Source organism: Ciconia boyciana, chromosome 15 (assembly GCF_034638445.1).
Source record: "Ciconia boyciana chromosome 15, ASM3463844v1, whole genome shotgun sequence".
NCBI lineage: Eukaryota > Metazoa > Chordata > Aves > Ciconiiformes > Ciconiidae > Ciconia > Ciconia boyciana.
Window position 1 is genome coordinate 2,246,193 of NC_132948.1, and position 23,196 is coordinate 2,269,388.

At 40.2% G+C, this 23,196-nt stretch overlaps 1 protein-coding gene across 1 annotated transcript in view; it reads right to left on the reverse strand.

Moving 5' to 3' along the window:
• Window positions 1-23,196, reverse strand: part of FBXW8 (F-box and WD repeat domain containing 8) — a 52,352-nt gene that overhangs the window by 26,261 nt on the left and 2,895 nt on the right. Inside the window, exons 2-5 of the mRNA XM_072880431.1 lie at window positions 22,736-22,840; window positions 15,863-16,027; window positions 15,181-15,269; window positions 1,252-1,409 (exon numbers count right to left, since the gene is read on the reverse strand). Of these exons, the coding sequence (XP_072736532.1) occupies window positions 1,252-1,409; window positions 15,181-15,269; window positions 15,863-16,027; window positions 22,736-22,840 (517 nt within the window). The remainder of the gene's footprint in view (window positions 1-1,251; window positions 1,410-15,180; window positions 15,270-15,862; window positions 16,028-22,735; window positions 22,841-23,196) is intronic.

A 23,196-nucleotide genomic window follows, 5' to 3' on the forward strand; every position in this document is an offset into this window, starting at 1 on the left:
TTAGTCACAGCACACAGAGGACTGACAACAAGGAATATGACAGAAAAAAACCCTAGACAAATTATTACATTAGTCAGTGGGAGACTAGAAAACAAACAAAAGACCCTCTGCTAGTCATTGTTTGGCACACCGGACAGAGAGCCAACACTTAAAACTATCACTGTGTTATAATTTCCTATGATTCGAGTAAATAATATTAATGAGTGTTCTGTAATACCAGACTTGCTGTTCTCCGAAAACAATTTTTAGCCACAGAAAACCGTTTAGCATGATCCATGCTAGAAAAACAGCTAAGGATGTTGATCATCTTAAAACAGTTGTTTTCACATATAAAGCATTTAATATACTTCTAAAACAAAATATATGGATTACAGATAGTGTTTGGATTACCCATCTTTGGTTTTGTTTCCACATGCAGAAGTGCCAGGATCAAAGACAGTATGTGTACAAAGGTCCCTAACTTTAAAAATAGTCTTTATTCATACCTGAGGAGAAGTTTTTAAGTGTCAAATCATACATTTTAAAGAAAGATGATAGGAGATGAGTTCTGCCTGAGCAACTCAGCCTAGGATCCCAATTGGCTAGCACGGTCCAAACCTGGCTTTTTTAATTGCTGTTCCTACATCCAGTAGATATACGGTTGGTCTTTGGCTCTTGTCGCCCCTTATATAAACATCTAAATATATTTAAAACAATGCATATAACCAAGATTTTATTATGCTTTCATTAAATATTAGGTCACAGTTTTTATTTCTCTATATCAAAGTATATAATAACCCACCATCGCAAACCGAAACTTCAGTCAAGAAAATGTGCATCCATACACTATGCCAAGAGCAAGAGAGGACGCAAATTAATCAGACATGCAAGTTTGCCAGTATTCCCATAACAAAGCCTCACAGCACCCCAAGGGAGTTTTGGACAGAGGAGAAGGCTGGTGGAAGAATATTTAATATTTTTATAGCAAAACAAGTTATTTGCTTAAGATAGTTTGGCTGGACTACAGCCTGGCACTCAAGCTTTGTGTAGCAGTTCCAGTAGGAATTAAACATCAGTTTTAATGGGTGCTATGTTCCAATGCCTCCTAATGCATTTAGGGTTATTGGCCAACTTTCTCACATAAAAGCAAGTGTGTGCGTGTGTGTGTATATACAGGATTACAGACACACAAAAAGCTGAGCACAGCTGCTTCATTTTTGTAAAGCCTTTTTTTTTTTTTTTTAAATAGGGAGGAGAGTTGTGGTTACTTACCGTCCTCATAAGCTGCTACAGCCAGAGAGCTGTTTATCCTCACAAAGGAGACATGTGGCTGAGGTCCAGCATCACCAGGACCGTGCATTGGTTCCAGGATGGGGGCTGTGTAGTCCCAGGTGCGAGTGTCCCACAACCTCACTTCTCCTGATGTATATCTGGAAAAGAAGGCTATTATTCATCCCAAAACATCTGAAAAGAGGTAGCTGCAGGAGAAGGGAGGAAGAAACAAGAAGTGTCTTAAAGCCCAATGCCTTTTACAGCTCCTAGACTGATTCTCCTCCTGTTTACACGCTCTGTGTACAAGCCCATCAACTTTGCTCATTTTATTCCCATTTACCGAACGCAGCATCGAGTCTGCTAAGCCAGGGAGGTATATTGGAGCTACAAGAACGACATGACTGAGCTACCACAGGTTGCCAACTATTGATATTAGCTTTACATATAGAATGCAAGGAGACCCGGGCTCAAGGGGAAAAAAGTAACCAGTAAAGAGTCTAAATTACATCATGGCAAAACTTCAAACTGTTTCCTTTCGGTCTTTAAAAATCTGTGACTGTGGTTGTGCCAAGGAAAGGCTGTTTAATCAGAGCATTATGTACATACATACAAGCACGCACACGCATACGCCCATCCAGCTTACTGCTCTTTCTATAAAGAAACTTCTTAATGCCTCATCAACTGATCAGATTTGCCTACATCTCTGAAGACTAATTAATTTATTAAGTGTTGTCTTTAGAGTTAAGGCAGTGCTGCCTTCTTTGCAGAAGGCGCTCTCACTGAAATATCAGAAAAACAATAGTTTAACATCAAACTATGGCTTGCCAATGAGAAAATACAAAAATAGAACAAAACTTCTCAGATAACACTGAATACATCCAAATGAACGAAGGTCGTAACACAGCGAGCAACACAGAAACTGTTCTGTGCCATCTATGCTGTGGAACACAACACGCTACTAAAGAAAAAAAAAAACCACTGCAGGCAAAGTAGAGGAGAAGCTCCCTCTACAACTGGTCAAAGAACACAGTTCAATAGTTATTTGGAACAGTTCAATAATTATTTAAGATAAGTTTTGACAGAACTGTGACAATTAACACTGTCAAACAGTCTCAGATGTCTTTCTCTGCCACACTCAAGACCTGGATTCTGTTGAAAAATGAAGTGTGCTTCCTGCTCTGTCAGCTTTGTTGTTATATCCTGACTTTTGGGGAAAAAAAATATATCAAAAGAATGATTTTTAGAAGCCTCAAAGGCCTACTGGTTAGAAATCTGGCTGTCCTATGCTTATGAGGAAAATAAGAAAATTGTTATTTACAAAGGAGGTGAAGGAAGGTGCTTAATAAAGGTTTAGAAGATGTTGGACTTCGACTCAGGTTACCCAGGTCTTTGGGGAGTACCATGCAACGAGACTGCAGGTACTCTGGAGCAGACTACTTCCAACACTCCGAGTGAAAATACTCCACTTTATACAACTAATTAAAGTGCCTGAGGGGACGGTGAAATCTGTCAAGCAGAAAGAGAGGCACATTAATTTTCTGCACTGAATCAGGAAGAGAGGAGAACTGTGTCCTTGTCACCTGGCTTCCTCTTCAGTGCTTGACATGGTGAGACAGAAGAAAATGAGGGAATAGGGTGCGATAGCACTTCTCCCTTTTCCTCCTTCTGCAAAGGAGGCCCAAATCCCTCTATGAATCTTGCTTTCATTTCCAATTTACAGCAGCACTATTTAAAAAGAATAGCTCAAGAAAGAAGCTTCCCCAAAGCAAAGCCAAACGTTTCACGTTGGACCAAACAAGCAGTCCAGATCAGTCCACAACAAACATCTTCAGTTTACAAAACTGAAAAGTGCTCATTTCAGATATGTTTTAAAATTTGGAGATAAAATACAATGGGACAGGTAATTGCACCGATCTGTTGCAGTCCCATTCAACAAGACACACCCGTAACATTTTGGAAGGATTTTAATTTTGAGCTGCTTTTTGTTTCCCTTTTGTGTTTGGGTTGGTTGGGGTCATGTTTTCAAACTTCTCCGAACTGCAAAGAGTAGCAGATCATTCTCAAGGGGGAAGCCAAAATGCTCTTGTCACTATGTGACCCTGAAAAGTGAGTTTCAAGGGAGACATAAAATACTGGTAGAATTGACAGAACTAAGTGACAGAATATTAATTTTTATCCCCAACTAAGCAAGGAAGAACAGCACCTCCTCCTAGTGCATCTACATACTCGCTCTCACATGGTCCAGTCCAGGAATGTAAAAAGAAAGACTAATAGATGGAGAAAACAGAATGACAGGAATAGAGAAGAGACACAGGGCTGGCTAATTCTGAGCACACTGCTTCTGGTTTTTCCAGGTAGCATGCAACACAAGTGATCCAGGGCTCAAGACATGCTACCATCCATAAAAAAATAACATGGATTGCAATCTTGGAATTAAAGATCCAACATCATAGCACCACAATAAGTGCTTTAATTTTTTCTGAGAATTCAACCAAGTCAAAATTTAGTTTGAACCAGTCTTTGTTCTTTAAGACCCTCCTGAACCACCTCTACAGCTAAGCTTAAACTGGAACAGAACCACCAAACATTTCTGACCATCAGTTCGAAATTGGAATTTGACTCAAATTCCAATGTGTTTGTGCTGAGACCTGTTAAATGCAGGAACCGTCTGCTTGGTAGGCTCTGCATCAGACCACCCTGCAGCCTCCTCATCCTTACCCCCTTCCTCTCTAGTGACAGACAGGTACATGCTGAAGAGCTTTCACTTCCATACCATGAAGCCGTGCTGCTCTCCCACCCCTAGCAAGGACCTGTCGTACACAAGAGCTTGTTACGTGTACCTCAGGTATGCTCTAGTGGGTTCAGGCAGATACTACAGAACAATCCGTAAGAGGATCCTGGCCATAGTGCTCATTCCAGTTCTGCCATGACAGAGAATGGGGAGCACTATATGTGCCAGGAGAACCCTGCAAGTGCCCACCAAACCCTACCTTCACATGTGTCTGTCCAGAAATCCCACTGGTGCACCGCAAGATAGGACAAGTGCTTTACGTTCATCAGGGAGGGAGGGAGGAGGGCAGTAAGGCATCTTTGCCCCCATCCCTCCCATATCCCTCCTACCCCCATTTCTCACTCAGCAACACCACTCACATCCTTCCCAGTGCAGCATGACAGGAAATCAGTCCCATGCGGCCAACCTAAAGGATTTGGAGAGATGTTACAAGACCAGGCTGGAAACATAAGTGGAGGTCTAGGTTTGGGCAGGGAACCAGCATGGGGAAATGGGAGATAGAAACCATCTCCTCAGCTGACAACACGCTCCGCTGGCCATCACCACTGCATGCCCATTCCAGCATACACTGGGCCTGTACCAGAACTGAACTGGAAGAATTTCAAACGCAGATGAATCCAATTCAGAACTAAAAAATGTAATGGTTCAACTCCCCGCTTTAAATGCTGTTGTAAAGAGCAACACACTTTCAATTTGTAACCACAACAAAAGGCTTTTAAACTATTAAAGCACTGCCTTGCTGTAAAAAAATAAAAAGGCTGCTTTATTGCAGATAATTGGCAAATCGGCCATATCAACATAGATGGCTGAAGAGTAGAACATGCTGCACTTTACAGGACCCATTTCGAGATCATTTCAGTATTTCTATTTATTTCCTACCACAACAACTTTTATATTTTGCCATGAAAATTTACCTTGGATTACCAGCTACCAAAAAAATGAACCTCAGATTTAAGTCTTCTGCCCCAGAACAGGCATAGTCCTCCAAACTCATTCAGTTACTGCTTTTTCTATTGAGATGGCTATGAAAAGCCCACATAGCTTTCTGCTGGAATTTTTAACATAACAACGCATACATTCTATTTGCTATAATACCAAGCGCATTCAACTGTAGCTTTTTTTTCCCTGATGGGTGTATTGAGATGATTTATTTCAGTGGCAGGTGAATACTCCAACATCTAAGCCACTTGCACGAAAACAACCAACATACCAACCCACCAAACAAACAAAAAATACCCTCACTGACCCCAAAACCTACAAATTCTGAGTTCTCAAGTTCAAAGAAAAAGAAACATTAGACACCATACCCCATTTACTTCATTTAGAAAGGCTGTTCAGTCTTGCTTTCCTGAGCACAACAGAGAGCAACAAGAAAGAGACTGTTGCTTACAACCCCAAGTGTCCCCCTCTCCAGATACCCCCTGTCCTGATGCCTTCCAAGGTGTTTCATCCACACAGAGCCTGGCTTTCAGCCCTGGGTCTGCATGCTTCTCTCCCTATTCACCAGACACAGCTGTCCTTCTCTTAGCGTTCAACAGAGACTCTCCACCCAAGTAAAAGCTTCTTTGATGGACTTGCATTTCACTTTGCTCTTGTTCTTCTGAACATTTCAGTGTATACACATGAGAAGTAGCAGCAGGAGAAAGACAAGAGCTATATTTTTCTAACTGTATTTCTCCTTGAGAAGCCAGTTCTGTAATTCTGGACAGATCTGTATACATCTGTAAAAATGAGTCTGCAAATTCAGCTTAAGCTTTACAGATATGCACAAAAAACTTACTGAAATGGAGCAACAATAGGCAGAATGCATATAGTATAGAGAAACTGAAAAAAAAAATTCATATGGTATCTACAAACGTACTATAATAAAAATACCTACTCACTAATGAAAAGCATTTCAACTACTTTTTATTGGCAGTAATGTCATAATGAGATGAACAATTTCCTTGTGCCCTCTCACATGAGTGAAAGCAGAAGACTGAAGGAGAAGGAGCTGGAGGTTAAAAACTGCTGATGTCCCACGATGGCTGGGAAGCAGGTGGTGAAGTGCAGAGCACATGTGGGAGGAAGCAGAGATGGAGGCTGGGCACCGCTCTAATGAAGTGGTGCTGAAGAGGCAGACGATTTCATAAGGAGAAAAACATCAGGAAACTGGTCAAAACACAGAATCTCATCTGAAAAAGCTCCACTGTGTTGGATAGCAATAGCCAGAACAAATTTGGGGAAGAGGAGGAGGGGGAGGCTGATCTCTCTCCAGAGCCCCAGATGTCTTTATCGTTGCCTAATGACAATTATACTCAACCAATTAAGACACTGCTATCACAGTTGCATTGTTAGTAAGCCTTTGGCCCTGAGTGTTGATGGCTGTCTAATTAGTGTTTGTGCAAAGTACAACTGCAACTAATATATAAACTGACAAATACACAAAAGAAAAACTGTTAACAGGAACATTTTCAAAACAGTCGAGACTCTACTCATTCAGTCCATGGCGGCAGCAAAGACAAACTGCTTTCCTTCATGGCTTACTTACTGCTGGCACTGCAGAATTTCACTTCAAACAAGCAGGTCAACTAGACTGTCGCTGGGATTCTGTTGAAACAGGATGCTGGTGTCAGTCCATTTTGTAGGCTGCCTCAAGCACACCACTCCAGGGCAAGTCTTACTACACTAAGTTGGTCTGAACACCAAAGACTTTTGATAAGACACTTCAAAAATCAGTTTACATTTTCCATATTTTCTCTAAAGAATTTGTAACAAGAAAATAAAAAGGAAGGAGAAAGAAAAACCTTTGTTTCACAGTTAGGTTTGATTTCCAGAAGGCAAAGTCTGTTCAGTTTCCAGATACCTGCGGTGATCAACAAAACAAAAAACCCCAACAACTTTGTTTCAGGCAGTCAGTGACCATCTGTTAATACTCAAAAGATCTTATTATCAAGTCCTTACAATGTCAATGCATTTTATTGAAGTCAGTAGGAATTTTGCTCATGTAACAATGTCTAGCTATAGCTCTGTTTAAATGGATGCCTGTTGATAAGCAAGTAAAATAATGAGTATTTTGCATTGTCTTGCTGCAACAAGCATCTCGGACCTTTCATCCTTATTCCACCAAAAGCAACTAACCAGTCCTTCATGTCATTAATTAACGTATCTAGTCAGAGACCCCCTCAGTAGGCTTAAGAATAAGGTCCAATTAAACATGCAAACCCAAGTCCAAATTGCTCCTAAGCTTCATCTTCTCTATAAGGCTCAAGTAAACAGTGGTAATTCATAGTGTTCAATTTCAAAAAACCTCTTCATCAAAAACACTGCAAGTTGGAAGATGCCTCAATCGCAACACACAATACTGAAATTAAATGGATTCTATTACCCTCTTTACACTCAACATTAAGACCCACAACTTTTCTCTTATGTGAGGGATAATGGAGAGCTTAGATACATCTACCACAGTGTTAGATGCCTCACAGACTAAGGCTGGATGAAAGAGGTAGAAGTTCCCAAGCCTTCCTGTGTTCTCATTTACAGTTATTTAGAGACATTGATTTTGCCACGACATATATAACCAACAGGTAGCTTGGCTAAGGGATTCCTTAAGGGAAGGAATCAGGAAAAACCATCTAGTAGTAACGATGGAGTACAGAACTACTTTATATGGCAGAAGGGAATATAAATAGAACACAATGACCAAAAAAATGAAATACAAATGGAACAGAAAAGAGAAAATTTTCTGCTATTACATAGCATGGCAGAAAGCTACACCATAAAATACAAGAAAAAACAGATGGGGGTAAATCAAAACCAGCATTTGAAACAATCCTAACACTGACAGAAGAAAGTGAAGTAGAAAAGTAATGTCCCTGATTCCATCCAAACATTATTTTGGGTTGCTTGATATATGAGTGCAGCTATGAAAAAAGTGACTAACTTGTACCAAAACAGATCTGGAACCACTTTAAGATTTAACGTGTAGGAAATACATTCTGAGCATCCCTACAATCAGTTCCCAAACTCTTCTGCTGGGAACTTGACTCTCCAATGCATCAACCCACGTCCATCTGTGGACCACACTCACAGAAACGGAGCTGCGGAAAGCTTATACCTTCACTCTTAAGGCCTCATTTAGGAAATTGTAGCTCTAGAAAGTGGGTTAAGCTGCTGGAGATAGCGTGCAGTTCTGCTGCAGCTTCTCATTGTTATCTGTAACAAAATTAACATTTTGCCATCCTAAGTACTTCCACGTGCCTTACTTTCTTATTAATTTGGAGTGCATGCAAATATCATACCAAGGGAACAGAAACAAGCCACAGGGTTATATGGCAGGCAAAACATTTTAATGAACACTTACAAAAGCAGAAGTTAGAGAAAGCCAAACTGTCTCTAGCAATTTATTTTTTAAGGCCAAGAATCTCCCATCATTTACATCAAGGTTCCAGTGGTTTGCATCAGCCCAGGTCCATTAATTAAACCAGCTGCTCTGACCAAGGAAACATCGTACTGTGCGTACTGCCTAAGGCTACTGCCATGGCAGTAGAAAAAAAAACAACAAAAAAAATCTTTTTCAAGAGAGTTCAAGAGGAATCACGATGCAACTTGGGCAGGATCTGGTCCATCAGCCCTATTATTTCACGAAGGACAAACATGTAATGCAACAAATAAAACAATGTATCCGGTTTCCGACACAGGCGAGAAAACACCTTTTGAAGATGATGTAAATTGATATGTTTACGTGTTAGAAAGAACACAAACTGCAACACACTGCAAACAGCAGAGAGGAAAAGGATCACCTGAACTCTAGGCACTGACAGCAACAGCCCAGAGGTAGATTGTGAAAACAGTAAAAATGAAATGTTCAAGAAGTTTACCAGAAAGAAGGATGGGTTCGTCTGGCCTCAGCAGAGACCAAGCTCTACAAGCCCAAAAATAACTACTGTGACTTCAGAATACCGGGCATCATTATGCACACAGCGCATCTCCCTGCAGCAATGCATCCAGCAAAACCTACAGGTAAGCCAATAGCTTAATGGTCGGGCAGGCTGGAAAAGCAGCTTTCACAAAGAGTCAGTATCAAGCTTCTACTATTGGTTTCACCTGAAAGGCTCTTTTTCACAAGATGACAGAGAAGCCAATGTGTTTGTCACTTAACACAACCTTACCTAACTCCTGTAGTTTGTCATCCGACCCCGCTGAACTCATGATGTCATCCTGTTTTCAACCCTCCTAGAGGTGACTCACTTGAAAAGAAGAAGGTCTGACACTTATTACTTCTTAACAATGATGAGAATGAGTGAAGAGAACACAAAGGGTTCGGGGAAGGTTGAAGGAAAAAGGCAAGTATTTTTACCTTCTGCCTTGCTGCTTTGTTTTACATCCAGGCTCTCACTCTCTGGGAGGGAAGGGAGAAACCTATCAAAGTTGTGCCATTATACAAGTGAAATTTAAGCAATTAAATAAGGCAGGGGTTTATTCAGGCTGTTTAAGACTTTGGTTTGTTAACTTTTATTCATTTTCATTACTAATTAATATTTTGGTTTCCTCAGGTCTGCACACCGAATTAAGATGCAAGACCTAATAATAAATACCTTGAGAATAGCCCACAAGCCCTACAGCAAAAAAAACAAATTAGATGAGAGTTGACATGAAGTTTTAAAAAGTGCAGAAAAGTGTTTTCAAGCCTTTCGGGCTAGTTTCACACATCATTATGGAGCTAAAAAGAGTGGCAAGCCTATTTTTTTTTAAAAGTCATTTGCAGGTCACCTTTGAGCAAGAGGAAAGCAGAGTGGGAGGTGATCGTAGAGAACAAAGAAATCTACCATATAGTAGCAGCTACTTTTATGTCTCTATGTTGCTCATAACGACTTAAACTGAAAGGCCCAGATTGTTCAAAAGTGCTGCAGTGCTTAAACTGTAACTCCCGTAAGACTCCTTCAAAACAAAGACAACTGTATGAAAATTATTTCCATGCATTTAGTTTCTCCGTATGAGAGAATCAAAACGTATCACTACCTCTATAACAGATGATTCCTCCAACCACACAGGATATTTAGCAAGTTATTCTTTTGCTTCTCATTGCCTTTATCAAGCATCACTTGGAGAAATACCATCAGTGCCAGGTGTGCTCCACCCTGAAAAGGGAGGAAGTGTTTATCTGCAAATTTATTGAGGCACTCAAAGCACATGAATCTCACTAGCCCTAACGCAAGAAAATAAAATCTCTAGGAAAGAAGATAGTACTTACTGGAGGAAGGAGGAGAACCTCTTGAGTTAAAATGCAAAGAGAAGGACCAAGGGCTGATTCCCAGCTGAGCCTGTAAGGGGTGCAGGACTCCACGCAGCATCTGCTAGACCAGTCTCCGTGGCACAGCAGAGGCATGCCCTTCCATCTCCACTTATGCAAGCTCTTAACTAACAGTCTACCACTCCTTCTTCAGTCAAAGAAAACTGAAGAATGAAAAAGTGTCAGATACCTTTGTATTTCTGGGTCTTCGGAAGGGTGGTCTGACTCTAGATCTCTTTTGTTTATTTTCAGTTGGGAAGCTTTCAAAGCTACAAACAGCAGCAGTAAAGCCACAGTGCCCTTCCCACAAGCATAAAAAAGTTAACACAATGCACAATAAAACATCACCCTGACGCACAGCGGACTTGGTGTGGTTTTACGGACCAAGTTGTGAGGTGAGATGATCACCACCGACACAAGGCAAGTTTACTGCACAGTTTCAAGGACAGCCACATGTTAAGTATTTCACACAGAGCCAGTCAGACAGCAAAACAGTCTCACAACACGTTACGGACATGTTACACCACAGGCTTCACTGTATAATGACAACACAGTTCAAACAAGGACCAGATGCCCAGATGCACGCTCCAAGATCAGTGTCTCCAGGAGGACCTAACCTCTGACTATGAATGCCCATCGATGTGGCTGTCAACACTGCCAGGAGAGAAAAAGTACCAATTTTACTGTCTGAATGTGTGCATGCTTTAAAAAAAAAAAAAAAGGGGGGGGGGGGGGAGAGAGATATTTAAGATTTTATTAACAGAAGGTGACGAAATCCAGGCATTCTGTATTGAAACCAAACATACGACAGTATTAGGTACAGTGAACCTAATCATCAGTAGTAATTTATAAAAGCCAAGCGAGCAGACGTATAATTGCTTTAAGTAAACTCTGACTTAAAGAAGAAACTACATTTGAATTGAATATGGAGAGGGGGGAGGACAACATCCCTTTAAAGAAGATCCTTCGAGACATGTAACTGTAGAAAGGCTGGTGAATACAACATTGATTGGGAGTGAGGTAACCACAAACACCACTGTCTCAAATGAAAAGGGATTCAAGGTCTGACCCAAAAAACAAGCATCGTAACCGCTGGGATGAAATTTTAATGATAAACACAAGATGCTCTGCATGCAGGCCAGATTGAATTATCTGATGTCAGCCAGTAAATGCAAGGCGCTCTGAGAAAGAGGAGCTGCTAGCAGCCACCTTCAACTCGCAGCTCAGGTTGCACTTAATCAATCCTTGATATTCTGCCATCTTCTGGCTTGAGCTTTGGCAGCAGCGTGGAGAAAATAGAGGAGAGTGCATGAAATAGGTACATTTCTCTAAGGGAGAGCTAACCCTGTATAGTTTATCTTTGCTTCCTTACACAAAGTTAACAAAGAGATCTGCTCCTGAACCAGTTCAGGCAAACTATGCCTCTATGTATTAGACTTGTAGCTGCTGTTTGAAGTCACTCTGCCCACAACCTGTACAAATTCCTTTTCAGAAAGATTTTTAAAACAGCTCTACAGCAGCTAAAATAAAAATTATTCCACTTTCCAGCAGAGTTTGAAGCAGTATAATGAAGCACACTAGATCAGGTCTATCACAGCACAGGTTCAAATCAAATAAGATTTTTTCCAGGCTTGCTCCAAGACCCCAAATACACAACAGCCCCAGCATTTCTGCTGGAGAACCTCCCTCTCCACCCCTTTTTTAATTTTTATAACCATTCTCTGATCTCCCAAGATCCTGAGCTGAACCTCCTGAAACCAGGGAGCAGCTGCTATACACTGCCACAGTTTCCAGCTATACAGCCAGAGTGTAATGCCTGGCTGGCCTGACCGAGCTGAGCCAGAGCATTGCAGCTGCTCCCCAAAGTCTGACATCAAAAAACCTGCTAAAAAGCGAGTGGCCCTATTTTTCTCCAGTGCAGCAACCTGACTACGGAGGAAAGAAAGGTAAATGACGCCACAAGCCACTGCTCAGAAAACCCCAGGAAATGCCACACACAAAATTAGCTTTAAGATCATCACCAACTTCTCAAGCCTTGCAAAGTCACACATCTGTTTAGCTTTATGCACATGGCAAGTCTCGCTGTAATCTATGATTATTCACATGTAAAGCTAAGCACATAAGTGTTTGCGAAACTGGAGATATAATCATTAAATGTAACAGATAATTGATATTTATACCGAGAAGAAAACTGACGTCTGTTAACCTCAGCTATTAAATTACTTCTTCAGTACTGAAAGAATGCAACAGCTAGCTATTGATCACCAGATTCATTACACTTTTATGACAAATTTGAAAGCACAATGCCATTAAGTACAATACTGTAAGCTGGGAAAGAAAGGGGAGGGTTATGTTTGGATTGGAAAAAAAAAACAACCAAACCACAAAACCCCAACAAATTCCTCAATCTACCTATCCTAAATACTTATCAAATGCACATAATGAACAAAGTCTTTCCCTGCACAATCTGCTAACATCCTTGGAAGTTTTAGTTGTAACTTTAAGTCCGTCTTATTTGATATTTACCATGACATACCACGAGATATGACTGGGGGGGTGTGACAGTGTGCTACTGTCTTGCAGACTTTGATCATCACTGGCAGAACAACAAATTCACCTTCTTTTGGGCAAGATTCACAGAACAGTTTTCTGCTTGCAGCAATTTAAGAGATGCTTTCAGAGATCTCAAGCTACCAAAGCAGAGTGAAGGGCAAGTAGTAAACAGCAATGGAAGTAATATAATTTTTGTGTTCTAATATTCTAAACATTTCATTTACTAACCAAAGTCCAATTTCCCCATATTGTTTTATCAAATGTATGCTCACAGCTTCATAAAAAGATACTTCATTACTAAAATTCATTTTCCTAGAGAAGGGAAATTACTGATAAGTAATTTGAGTGAAACCCATAACACTGCTTTTCCTAATGGATACACATGTGCAGCTTTTCCCTCAGTGGCCTCTTACCTGCTCACCTATTATCATGAATCTTACAGGAACCTAAATTCTTTAAGAGCACCAACTCCCCTTACCATGCCGATCGAGGCAAACTCGCCAAAAGAATCAAGAGATACTGGAGGAACTGGGGAACCAATATGAAAAGACAGCGTGAAACTGCATAAACCCAATTTCTGTAATACATCAAGCTAAAATACGGACTATTTGAGTTTAGTATAAGGGATTAATCTCCTTTGTTCATTAATTCTTTAGAAATTAAATTTATTCTGCCTACCTTCTATATACTGCATGTTTGGATACAAACACAATGGAGAAAATGAAGAAAAAGAAGAGCTGGAGGTTTTGGCAGCAGCGTGGAGACAACTGGGGTTTCTGGCTCCCAGAAAAGTACAGGAGGTTTCATTAGATACAGTGGAACAGATACAGTAGTGTAGATCCCCAGCCAAGGCCGGGAAACCACTGCCCAAGCTGAAGGGCACAAAAGAAGTCAGGTTGCTATCTGCAGAGCTGGATCCCAGCTGCGGACCCCAGCAGGCTGGGAGCTGCCGTGCCTTAGCAGCAGCCCGAGGAAGCCTCAGCATCAGGCAGGCGTCAGATCGCCTATGTAACATCTGCGGTACTCCAGCCCTCCAGCCGCACGAATTCTTCAAGCCTCTTCCCATGGCCACTGTTTAGGTTAACCACTGTGTGGCACTGCCCCTCTAGAGGTCACAGACTACACAGCTCTTCAGCAGAAGCATTTTCATTGCTATAATGCAACTGATTACAGCAGCAAAGACATTGCATGAAAAGCAGAGAAAGAGAAGCAATAGTCAGTGAACAGGATGGAAGGGAATAGAAAGGAAGACGTCCAAGTGCAGAAGTAAAACACCCACAAGTCACAAAACAACCAGCAAACCCACCAACAAAGATTAAAATTCCCCTTTCCCTCCTGCTGTCTGCTAGTTTAGATTTCTGCTCTCCGTTGCCCAACAGCATTCAAAAGTGTTTCAATGTGTATGTTACCTACACGCAATGTGTTTCAAGGCACCTTTCTTATAACCAGTCTGTGAACTTTGTACTATTTTATAAGTAGTTTTCTCTAATCCCACAATGCGTAAGCATGCCATTAACGTGAAGTGTACCGTAAAATATGGAACTCTGGTACGTTAAGGACAATGTCCTCTGACTGCCCCCAGGATGATATCATTTTTATTTACTTGTGTGACTTCTTCTGGAAGGCTACTAATTACTGAATCTGTAAAATTCAAGCAGAATACAGTAAAGCCTTACACCTACCGAGACAGTCATAGTCACTTCTTCCAAAAGTTCAGGAGGTTCTTAAAATTGTATTTAAGAGTGTAAACCAAATGACTAGCTAACATTAAATCAAGGTCCTGACAAAGCTTTATACTAGGAAAAGAGAAGTCTGAGTTTCTCTGGTTTTTAGGTGGATTTTTTTTTCCCCAGATTGTCTTCTAAATAACAATGGAGAAAAGTTAACAGTCCTTCTAAAGTTATCTTGCCACACCACACAAAAATATCCTTGTGATTAAGAGATTTTGATGGAAAAAATAATAAAAAGAGCATTTTTCAGTAGATGTGTACATTATTTAATACATTCTGACTGCTTCCACAGCTGAACAATAGATAGAGTTCATCAGAAAGTACTATAGTTTTTACAAGGACTATATGTATGCGAGATAGCTTTTTGAATAGTACAGTAAAAATTTGCACTGCTGAAATGACTTGTAGATAACCATCATTATCAGTCACTTTAAAGACAATCTACCTCACCCACAAAGGAACTGCAGTCATAAAAATTCATTCTTGTTGCCTCAAATGGATGCTTCTTTTGAGTTTGTTAAAAAGCAGCACATGAGATCTCAAACAGTGAAGATTAAATGAGCATTATGCAACCTCATACTCACCCAGCAATAACAACACCATCGCAAGAATGGACATCACAAAGAACTTTTCCCTGCTCATATTGCAGCTGGCTCACAGCACCAATACGGTTCTGCACAGAAAGACGAGACATGGTGTTGGAATTGCAATACATTCATCAACCAAGTTAATTTGCTGCTTCTTGGAAAACTCCGAGCTTTACTATTGCTACTGAGAGCGCAGCTGAGAGAGAAGACCCATTTATTCTATGGTTGCCTCCTGGATTTTTTACAGACAGAAATGAAGGAGAAAGAAGCTATCACTCATTATCATTCATAATCTTTAGGTAGAGAAACAACTATCACAACAACAACAACAAAAGATAGCTTTCTTTCAGGCAGGATATGTAATGAGCAGAGGAAGGAGCCTTCGTCTTAAAGGCTGATTCTCATTATCAAGGGATGGCTGAAGTATAAACATCTCTTTTTCACCAAAGTCAATGGAGTAGCACAGCAAACAGAAAGACTCAGTCCCAAAAGTAATCAGTCATTTGGAAAAAAGGTATTACAGCTAGGGTAAAGTCTCATAAATCCTTCAGCAGCTTTCTCCTTTTAACTGGCAAAAAGAAGCTGCGACACAAAAGACCAACTTTTCACTACCACTTGCTTGAACCAGGTTCCCATTTTTCTACAGCGTCTGGATCCCATTAAAGAAATTCCCTTTTACCTTCCAGTTGGTTTTCAAAGTGCGCTCTCTGGCACGGCAGTTCTTGAGGGCGAGCTTCCAGCAGGAATGATCAGAGATGCTCGTATCTAATAGATATCCTTCCTGTTGGCACAACCGGTACCACAACACTTCATCTTCTGCAAGTACTTTCCATGTCCTGCTGACCTAGAAATCAAGTTTTTATATATCTATCTCAAAGTTATAAGTAAAAATTGGATTTCATATAAACTGATTTAAATAACATCTGAAATATATACATATAAAGCAATATAGGCCTGCACTGAGACTAAATTCTTATCTAAACAAATATACTACTGACAGTATGGAAAAACACCCAACCCTTTAACAAAATGCTTGTTTTCTGTGGATTCTTTTGAAAATAAGTAAGTTCCTACTCCACTAAAACTCCAGCAACATGGATACCAGTGTTTAGTGGCCACACTGCCAACCTGAAATGTCAGTGTATTAGAAAAAGTTGAAGGAAAAAGAAGCAAGAAAACAATTAAGACAGCATTGTAAGTTTAGAGAAAAAAATACGAATTTATTTTCATATTTGTAGCTAAGAAAACCTCTCAGATCACCCCACCATATCTCTGAAGTCCTACTGACAATGCCTGATTAGGTATATGACATTAGTGATTTATAACCTATTGTATTACGGTATACATAAATAGGAATGAATTATTAAGTTTTTCAAGTAGCCTCAAGTTGCTGTCCATTTCAGAGAGAACAGCTTCATCATAATCAATTGTGGGCTTAGAATTAAAGATTCAAGAGGTAAGAGCCAACTTAAGTAGCATTTGTTCTCTGTAATTCTTAATTTAAAAAAACAGACGTAACCAATGAAAACTGCTACTGGTGAAAGCAGCAATCAATTGTGCGCTGTTTCCAAAAGATTAAAAAAACCCTTCTCAGACTGATATCATTTTTAGCAACTTACAATTAAGCATCTAATGTCCGTTTCAGTCCCAAGATTACACCAAGAATCTAGGTCTCCCATTGATACAAACTCACAGGACCACATCTTCGTGTTTACTTGCCATTCGTTTCACATTTACACACAGATACAACATGGCACAGTGTGGTGAAAGATGAACTATTACTTGTTCTCAATTTTATAAGATTAATCTCCTTTGTATTTTATCATTAGTGTGCACACCTTCGTTCAGACTTCTTAAAACCACAGCTTTCAAATACAAACTATAGCTTCACAGAATTATAAATCATGAAGGATACTGAAAGCATGAGATCCTTTTGGCTGGTACCGATTTGCAAGAAGGCCCTGCAGAACACAAGCCATCGGAGCAACACAGTGTGCAGTGAGGCTTACAGAGAGGTTAGGAAAACAACACACACCGCCCCCGCCTTAAATAAATCAAGCGATCTCAGAGTTTGTAACGTGACCTGTAAAATTTTACACGTGATGACTTGGAAGAGTGTGCCTTAGTCCTCTGTATTAAATGCAACATCAGGCCAAGACTAAGTCAGCCCAACCAAGTGAGAACACCCACAACATCGCAGGGAAACAGCAGCGAAGGCCCAGAAAGCAGGTCAGCCCCATCAACACGACCCTGGGTCTTACAGGTCTCTGTGGGTCACGGTAAGTGCAAAAACATCTTACACACACGGTCCCAAACCTCCTTGCATACTATATAGTCCCCAAACAGTGGGACAGCACGCTCTGCAGTGAACAGCACAGATCCACCCTTGAAAACTTTATGAAGCTTCTAGCCATCTTGTTTACGTTGTGTTGCTGTAAAGACACACATATATCATTACCGCTCTCAAAAACCAACATCCCACTAGGAATCAAGAATTGCATCATAAGACATCTCTCATGACCTGTTTCTTCCAAGGGGGAAAAAAAAATTAGTATGAGAGAAAAAAAGGGGGGTGGATCGAGTAACCTGCGTATGTTTTTAAGATTTTTATACCTACATATAACAGCAGCTCTCAAACAGGAATATTCAAGCTCAGCAGAGCTAATATTCTAGTTATTCACCAAAAGACCTAAATTCAAACTAGCAGACATACAATCCCCTTCCATCATCAGACAAAGAAAACAACCTGGATAGGGCAATCATAACTGCCTTAAAAATGACAGGAACAGCACCGAGTCTTCTCTAACATTCTACATCATCCTGTAATAAAAAAGCAGTGCTTAATGCTCCTGTCCCTATAGGGACACACTCAGGAAGTTCAAAAGCAAAAAAAAGAAAAGGCAATCCAAATTTCAAACCATTACAGTTTAGTGGGGAATTTGCTCTCAATTTGATTTTAAAGTCATATAAATCCATATATTATTGCTCAAAGAAAGAAAAAAACCAGCCAGCTTTTTGCTGACACACAAAAAAAGCAGCTGTTCTGCAGGAGCCGAGCACCCCGGCCAAGCCTGGTCAACAGTAACGGCACCTCTGCCCCGCTCCCGTAACAGCGGCACGTTTCTGGGGACATGGAGGGGACAGGCTAATGCACAAGCAGAAGTAAACAAAGCCAAACTACAACAACTTTTGCTCTGCTTTAAAAAAAAAAAAAAAAAAAAAGAGAACACACACACCTTTGGAGTTTGCCAAAATAGACAATGTTGCACAGACCTTTCTAGTTTCAAGGTCTTAAAAGCATTTTATAAAGACAGTAAAAAAAAAAAAGGGAGGACTACATAAAATTTAGACTGCCTTTTCAACTTGCAGGAACAAACATTCAGGGGGAATAAAGATCCTATCCTATTATGATTTTTTTAAATCAAATTACATCAAATCCTGCTGCTTTACAAGCATGAATTTCCAAAGGGTCCCTAACACAGCCTTTTCTTAATGCACCAAAACTGGCATGACAATCCCTTGTAAAAGCCCCACTGAGCGAGCCTCAGCTGCAAGAAATCTCTAATAAAAGTGTCTCAAGCATTTCACTTTACAGCACCACTGTGAGCTGCCGCATTAAAACCAGCCATTGGCTTGAAGTCAGCTTTATTAGATCTGCTTGACTTAGAGTTTCAGGTGAGGCCCCAAAAGCCAGAGCATTACGGCTTTATTTATATGCACCCATACATTCTGCTTGTTGGAGTAGCTGAGATGCACAAGGCTTTTATTAAACTACAAACATAATTATTTCCAAATCTACACTATGTACAAACTCCAACAACGATCAATGACAACATCTTACAGAGTTGTTTATAGATTTAGAGTCCCCAATTTAATTTTGTCTTTAGTGTTCCTATTCTCTTTTTACTACAGTTCTCAACTGTTCTCAGCAAAGAAACTTTGGTTTCCCCTGAGCTCCACGCAGGAACGGTTTTATACCTTATAGTTCAGCAAGTAATAATGTTCTGAAGGACTTCAAAGGCTTTTGCTGACATAGGTTTAGCTATTTGGTTTTGCCTTTGGGGGATTTTTTCCCCCCCCAGAAAAAAAACAAACCCCACCTTTTCCATCAAATCCTAAATTTCTTCTAATCCTGTCTAAATCAACTGGCTCAAATCCTAATGAAGGTTTATTCATCCCTCTGCATCTGATAACTGTCTTTGTTTCATTAGGTTTATTTTCTTTCTGAGTCACACAAAGACATATTCAAGGTTCTTTCACTGAAGCCGGGGCCTCAATTAGAAATATCTGGACTTTCAATTCAGTACAATACGTAGCGCCAAATAGCATTTAATCCAAAGCCATTCAGATGCACATTTACCAGGTGGAAGCTGCTCATCTTTTCAATTCACAGCCATAATGTTATTTTAAGTCTCATCCTGAGCCCAGGATATCCTTACCCATCCGTTTCTCTGCTCTCTCTCTAAACTATGGGGAGGACAGATGATTACTTTTACCCATATACAACCTTGATGCCAAAGCATGCTCAAAAAATACGTGAGATTTTATTTTTTAAAATGTCTAAACACTAAAAGCCGAACAGTTTGACACTTCCAAAAGCTCTAGAGGCAAGCATCTGAAATTCTGGATTTATGCAAGACAATTTATTCTTAAATTCCTAGAAAGAGTCTCCCTTGTCCTAGATACATACACAATTGTTGTGTCGGTAAACGTTTCTAAACCATCTCTCAGATGAAGACACTAACAGTTCAAAGCAATTTCCCACTGATCCATTCAGAAATAAAACTGCCTTAGCATTGCCAAAATTCAGTACATACTGTCAAGAAGTATTTCACACCACAAAATGCAATTTATGCAGTCTCTGGTATTTACTAGAAAGCAGTAACGACTGTAAGTATATGGAAAAGTTCATAGATGAGACATCACCTTATCGCAAAGCTGAGAGCCTAAAGGTCAGGTCCTAGGGCCACAAGTGAAGTTAATTGCAGGTATCTGCAGTATCAGCCCCAAATAACACAAGAACTTCTGATACGTTTCAATTTGTCATACTTGTGGTGTCCCAAGTGATTGTTTTTCTCTTCCCTCTACATCACGACCAGGAGGAAGGACTGACTGTTCTCAAACCCACCCATCACAGAAGTCACAAGAGTAGCTCATAGCATAAATATTTCTTTCAACGGTCAGAACAGAATCAAAAGGTGCTCATAGGGCTGGCACAAAGCAGAGGGAAAATTTTGCCATTACTCTGGACTGTTCTGCTGACACATTAAGTCCTGGATACCTTTCTCTTTGAATTATAAACATGGGATATCAACAGGGACTGGTCTGCTGGATGCTACTGAGTATCTCAACTACTGCGAACCCACCAGAGCTCAGGAACTGATGACACCGTTAATCTACATGCTGCACATGGCTTTCATATTTCAAGTGCCCTATGGATAGTTTGTGTTTTACAGTACTAATTCCAAGAATCAAAGAAAAGCTGTGGGGAAGAGGGGGAGGGAGAAATACCAGGGTGAAATTAAAGTTCTCCAGAGCAGCCTGTGGTGTGATTAAATCTCAAAGAGGCTCCACAGTCAGGCTACTTTACTGTTAGTCGGTTACCGATTTGGCATAAAGAACTAAGCAAACAGGTTTTCTCCAAAGTCACTCACATAGTTCATGATGCCAATTCCACTAACTGGCCCAATTTCACTAAAATCCCAAGGCGCCTTAATAAAAAAACCTTTCTACGATAACACCGTAAAGCAGCAGGGCTTTCCATTTAACAGAAGAGGGCTTCCCCCCCTTCAAAAACAAAATAACCAAGAGAAAAATGAAAATGGTATTTATTTTTATTGCTTTGCTTTTTATTTGAACACTTAAAAAGAAGCCAGCTCTGCACTAAAAGCATTGGATATTCATCTCATTCGGAAAGCCTTGTAAAACACTGGGCATTTGCTCAGCTACCTGTCAGCTGCCACATAGGATCAACTGACTCAGTCTTAGAAGGCAAAGGAGAAATGTGGAAAATTTTCTCAGTGTTAAACACATCTTATGAGAATAGGTTCAAGTTAAAAACCAAAGCGCGAGAGAGAAATCATGTACAGCCCAAGCACAGAGAAAAGCAGCAGCCCTTCATCAGCCAATCTTTTTACTATGCCATGAGGTAAATTGATCATGCCTAAGGCGGGGGGGGAAGACAGAGAAAGAATAACCTTAAAGTAATCCACTTCAAAAATGCAATCCTGTTCCATTTCACGGGATGCGGCCTTTACTGATCGTATATCTCTATCTCAAACGACAGAAACTCGAGCATTATCTGAAAGCTTCACAGTCTCCTGGACAGCGCCAAAATATAATCCTGGAGAATTTTTTCCTCTGCAACAGAAGCCCTGTAAGAGGAATTATTTTTCTTCTAACAGTCCTTGTTCATAAAAGGCACTAGCAAGTCAAAGATGCAATAACCACCTGTAGCTATTTAACACTATGACTTGCTCATACTGAATGTTAAAAGCCCAATTTGATTTCAATGCATGTGCCATTTGGCTAATACTTGTGTCTATTTACCATCCACAACAAAGCTATACCCTGTCACTTTTCAATTTTTACATGTTAACATTTCTTTCTCTTACAAAGAGTCCAGGGCACGGTTCAAGTGTAACACAAAGAATGGTTTTGGTTGCATTTTTGTGAAATTGCAAGATGTGCTTTGTACATAAAAGTTCAATGAACATCAGCCTGAGAGGCTAAACAGTGGCAATGGGAGAAGCTGGCAATGACTATCTACAATATTCTACTCTATTTCACAGGGTAATCAGCACTTGCCAATTAAGTTTGCTTTGAAGACTCATTCAGAGACGAGGTTCATCATTCAACATGTGAAGAAAGGAGATAAAGAGGCTCAGTAGTGTGGGCTGAAAGTATAGTCAGGTGTGTCTGAGTGTTTAAGTTAGTAAAGCTACTTGAAGAGACCGACAGTTTACAACTACACAAATTACAGACCATGTCTGAGTACAGACTGGTGAAAGCATGATCTTAAAGTATCACCAAAGAAACATATAAACCCCTTGCCAGGGCAGAGGTGGGAGGAAACCAGTGTCATTAAAGAATTTAGCCTCACATGAAATTACTACAGACAAAAAGTTACTACTGCAATTTTTATGGTTCAAGTCACACACTGAAAAGTGGGGGGGAGCAGCTTTTTTGCCATGCCCTTCGCACTGCAAAGTGTTAAGTTCTAAATACTGCAGCAAGATACTCACTTGTTTCTAAATACATTTACTTGAATCAAAAGATCTCTGCAAGTATTTGTTTTAAATTTTAAGGCTTCACTTTTGTTCAAGCCACAAATGTTTTATTTAACTCTACACAACTGCAAGCTATAAATCCAGCTCATTTACTATTATTTTTTCAATTCAGCTTTGGAAGTATTTCCAATAAGCAAAAGCACAATCAGCTGAGCTACTAGGGCTACCGTACATCTTCCCTGCATCAAGGTGCCTGACTGTTTCTTGAATATTTCTGCCTATTTTACGTGGGATCAGAGAAGCAAACTGTCAGCAGCACTTACCTGAGCACACCTTCCCAATTCAGTCTTGCCTAGGTACTGAAATATCTTCAGTGCCAGTTCATAAGGCAGCTGGATATCAAAGAAAGGAACCTCATTTATTTCATTCTGAAAAGACAAAAAGATAAAATAATTTGTTAGACTTCTTTAATGCACAGCTAGATAGTAGCAAAAGTTACCATAGTATGAGGAAAGGACATTGTATCCTCAGTGCCATCACAGTTCCATAAAAACAGCAGAAGTAATTCTGCCTCTCCCGCCCATACCGGCACAACATCAGACAGAGCACGCTGACATGAAGGGACGCGAGCTACTCTTTGTTCTCTCCAAGTCATGTCAGGTAAAGAATACTAGAAGGCTAAGTGGAGCTAAAAGGCAAATTGAGGAGAACCATAAGGCTTATCTATGGTCAGATGGCACAGAAAGGCAAGACACAAGTTCCAGTAGAAAAGTTTCTTTAAGGT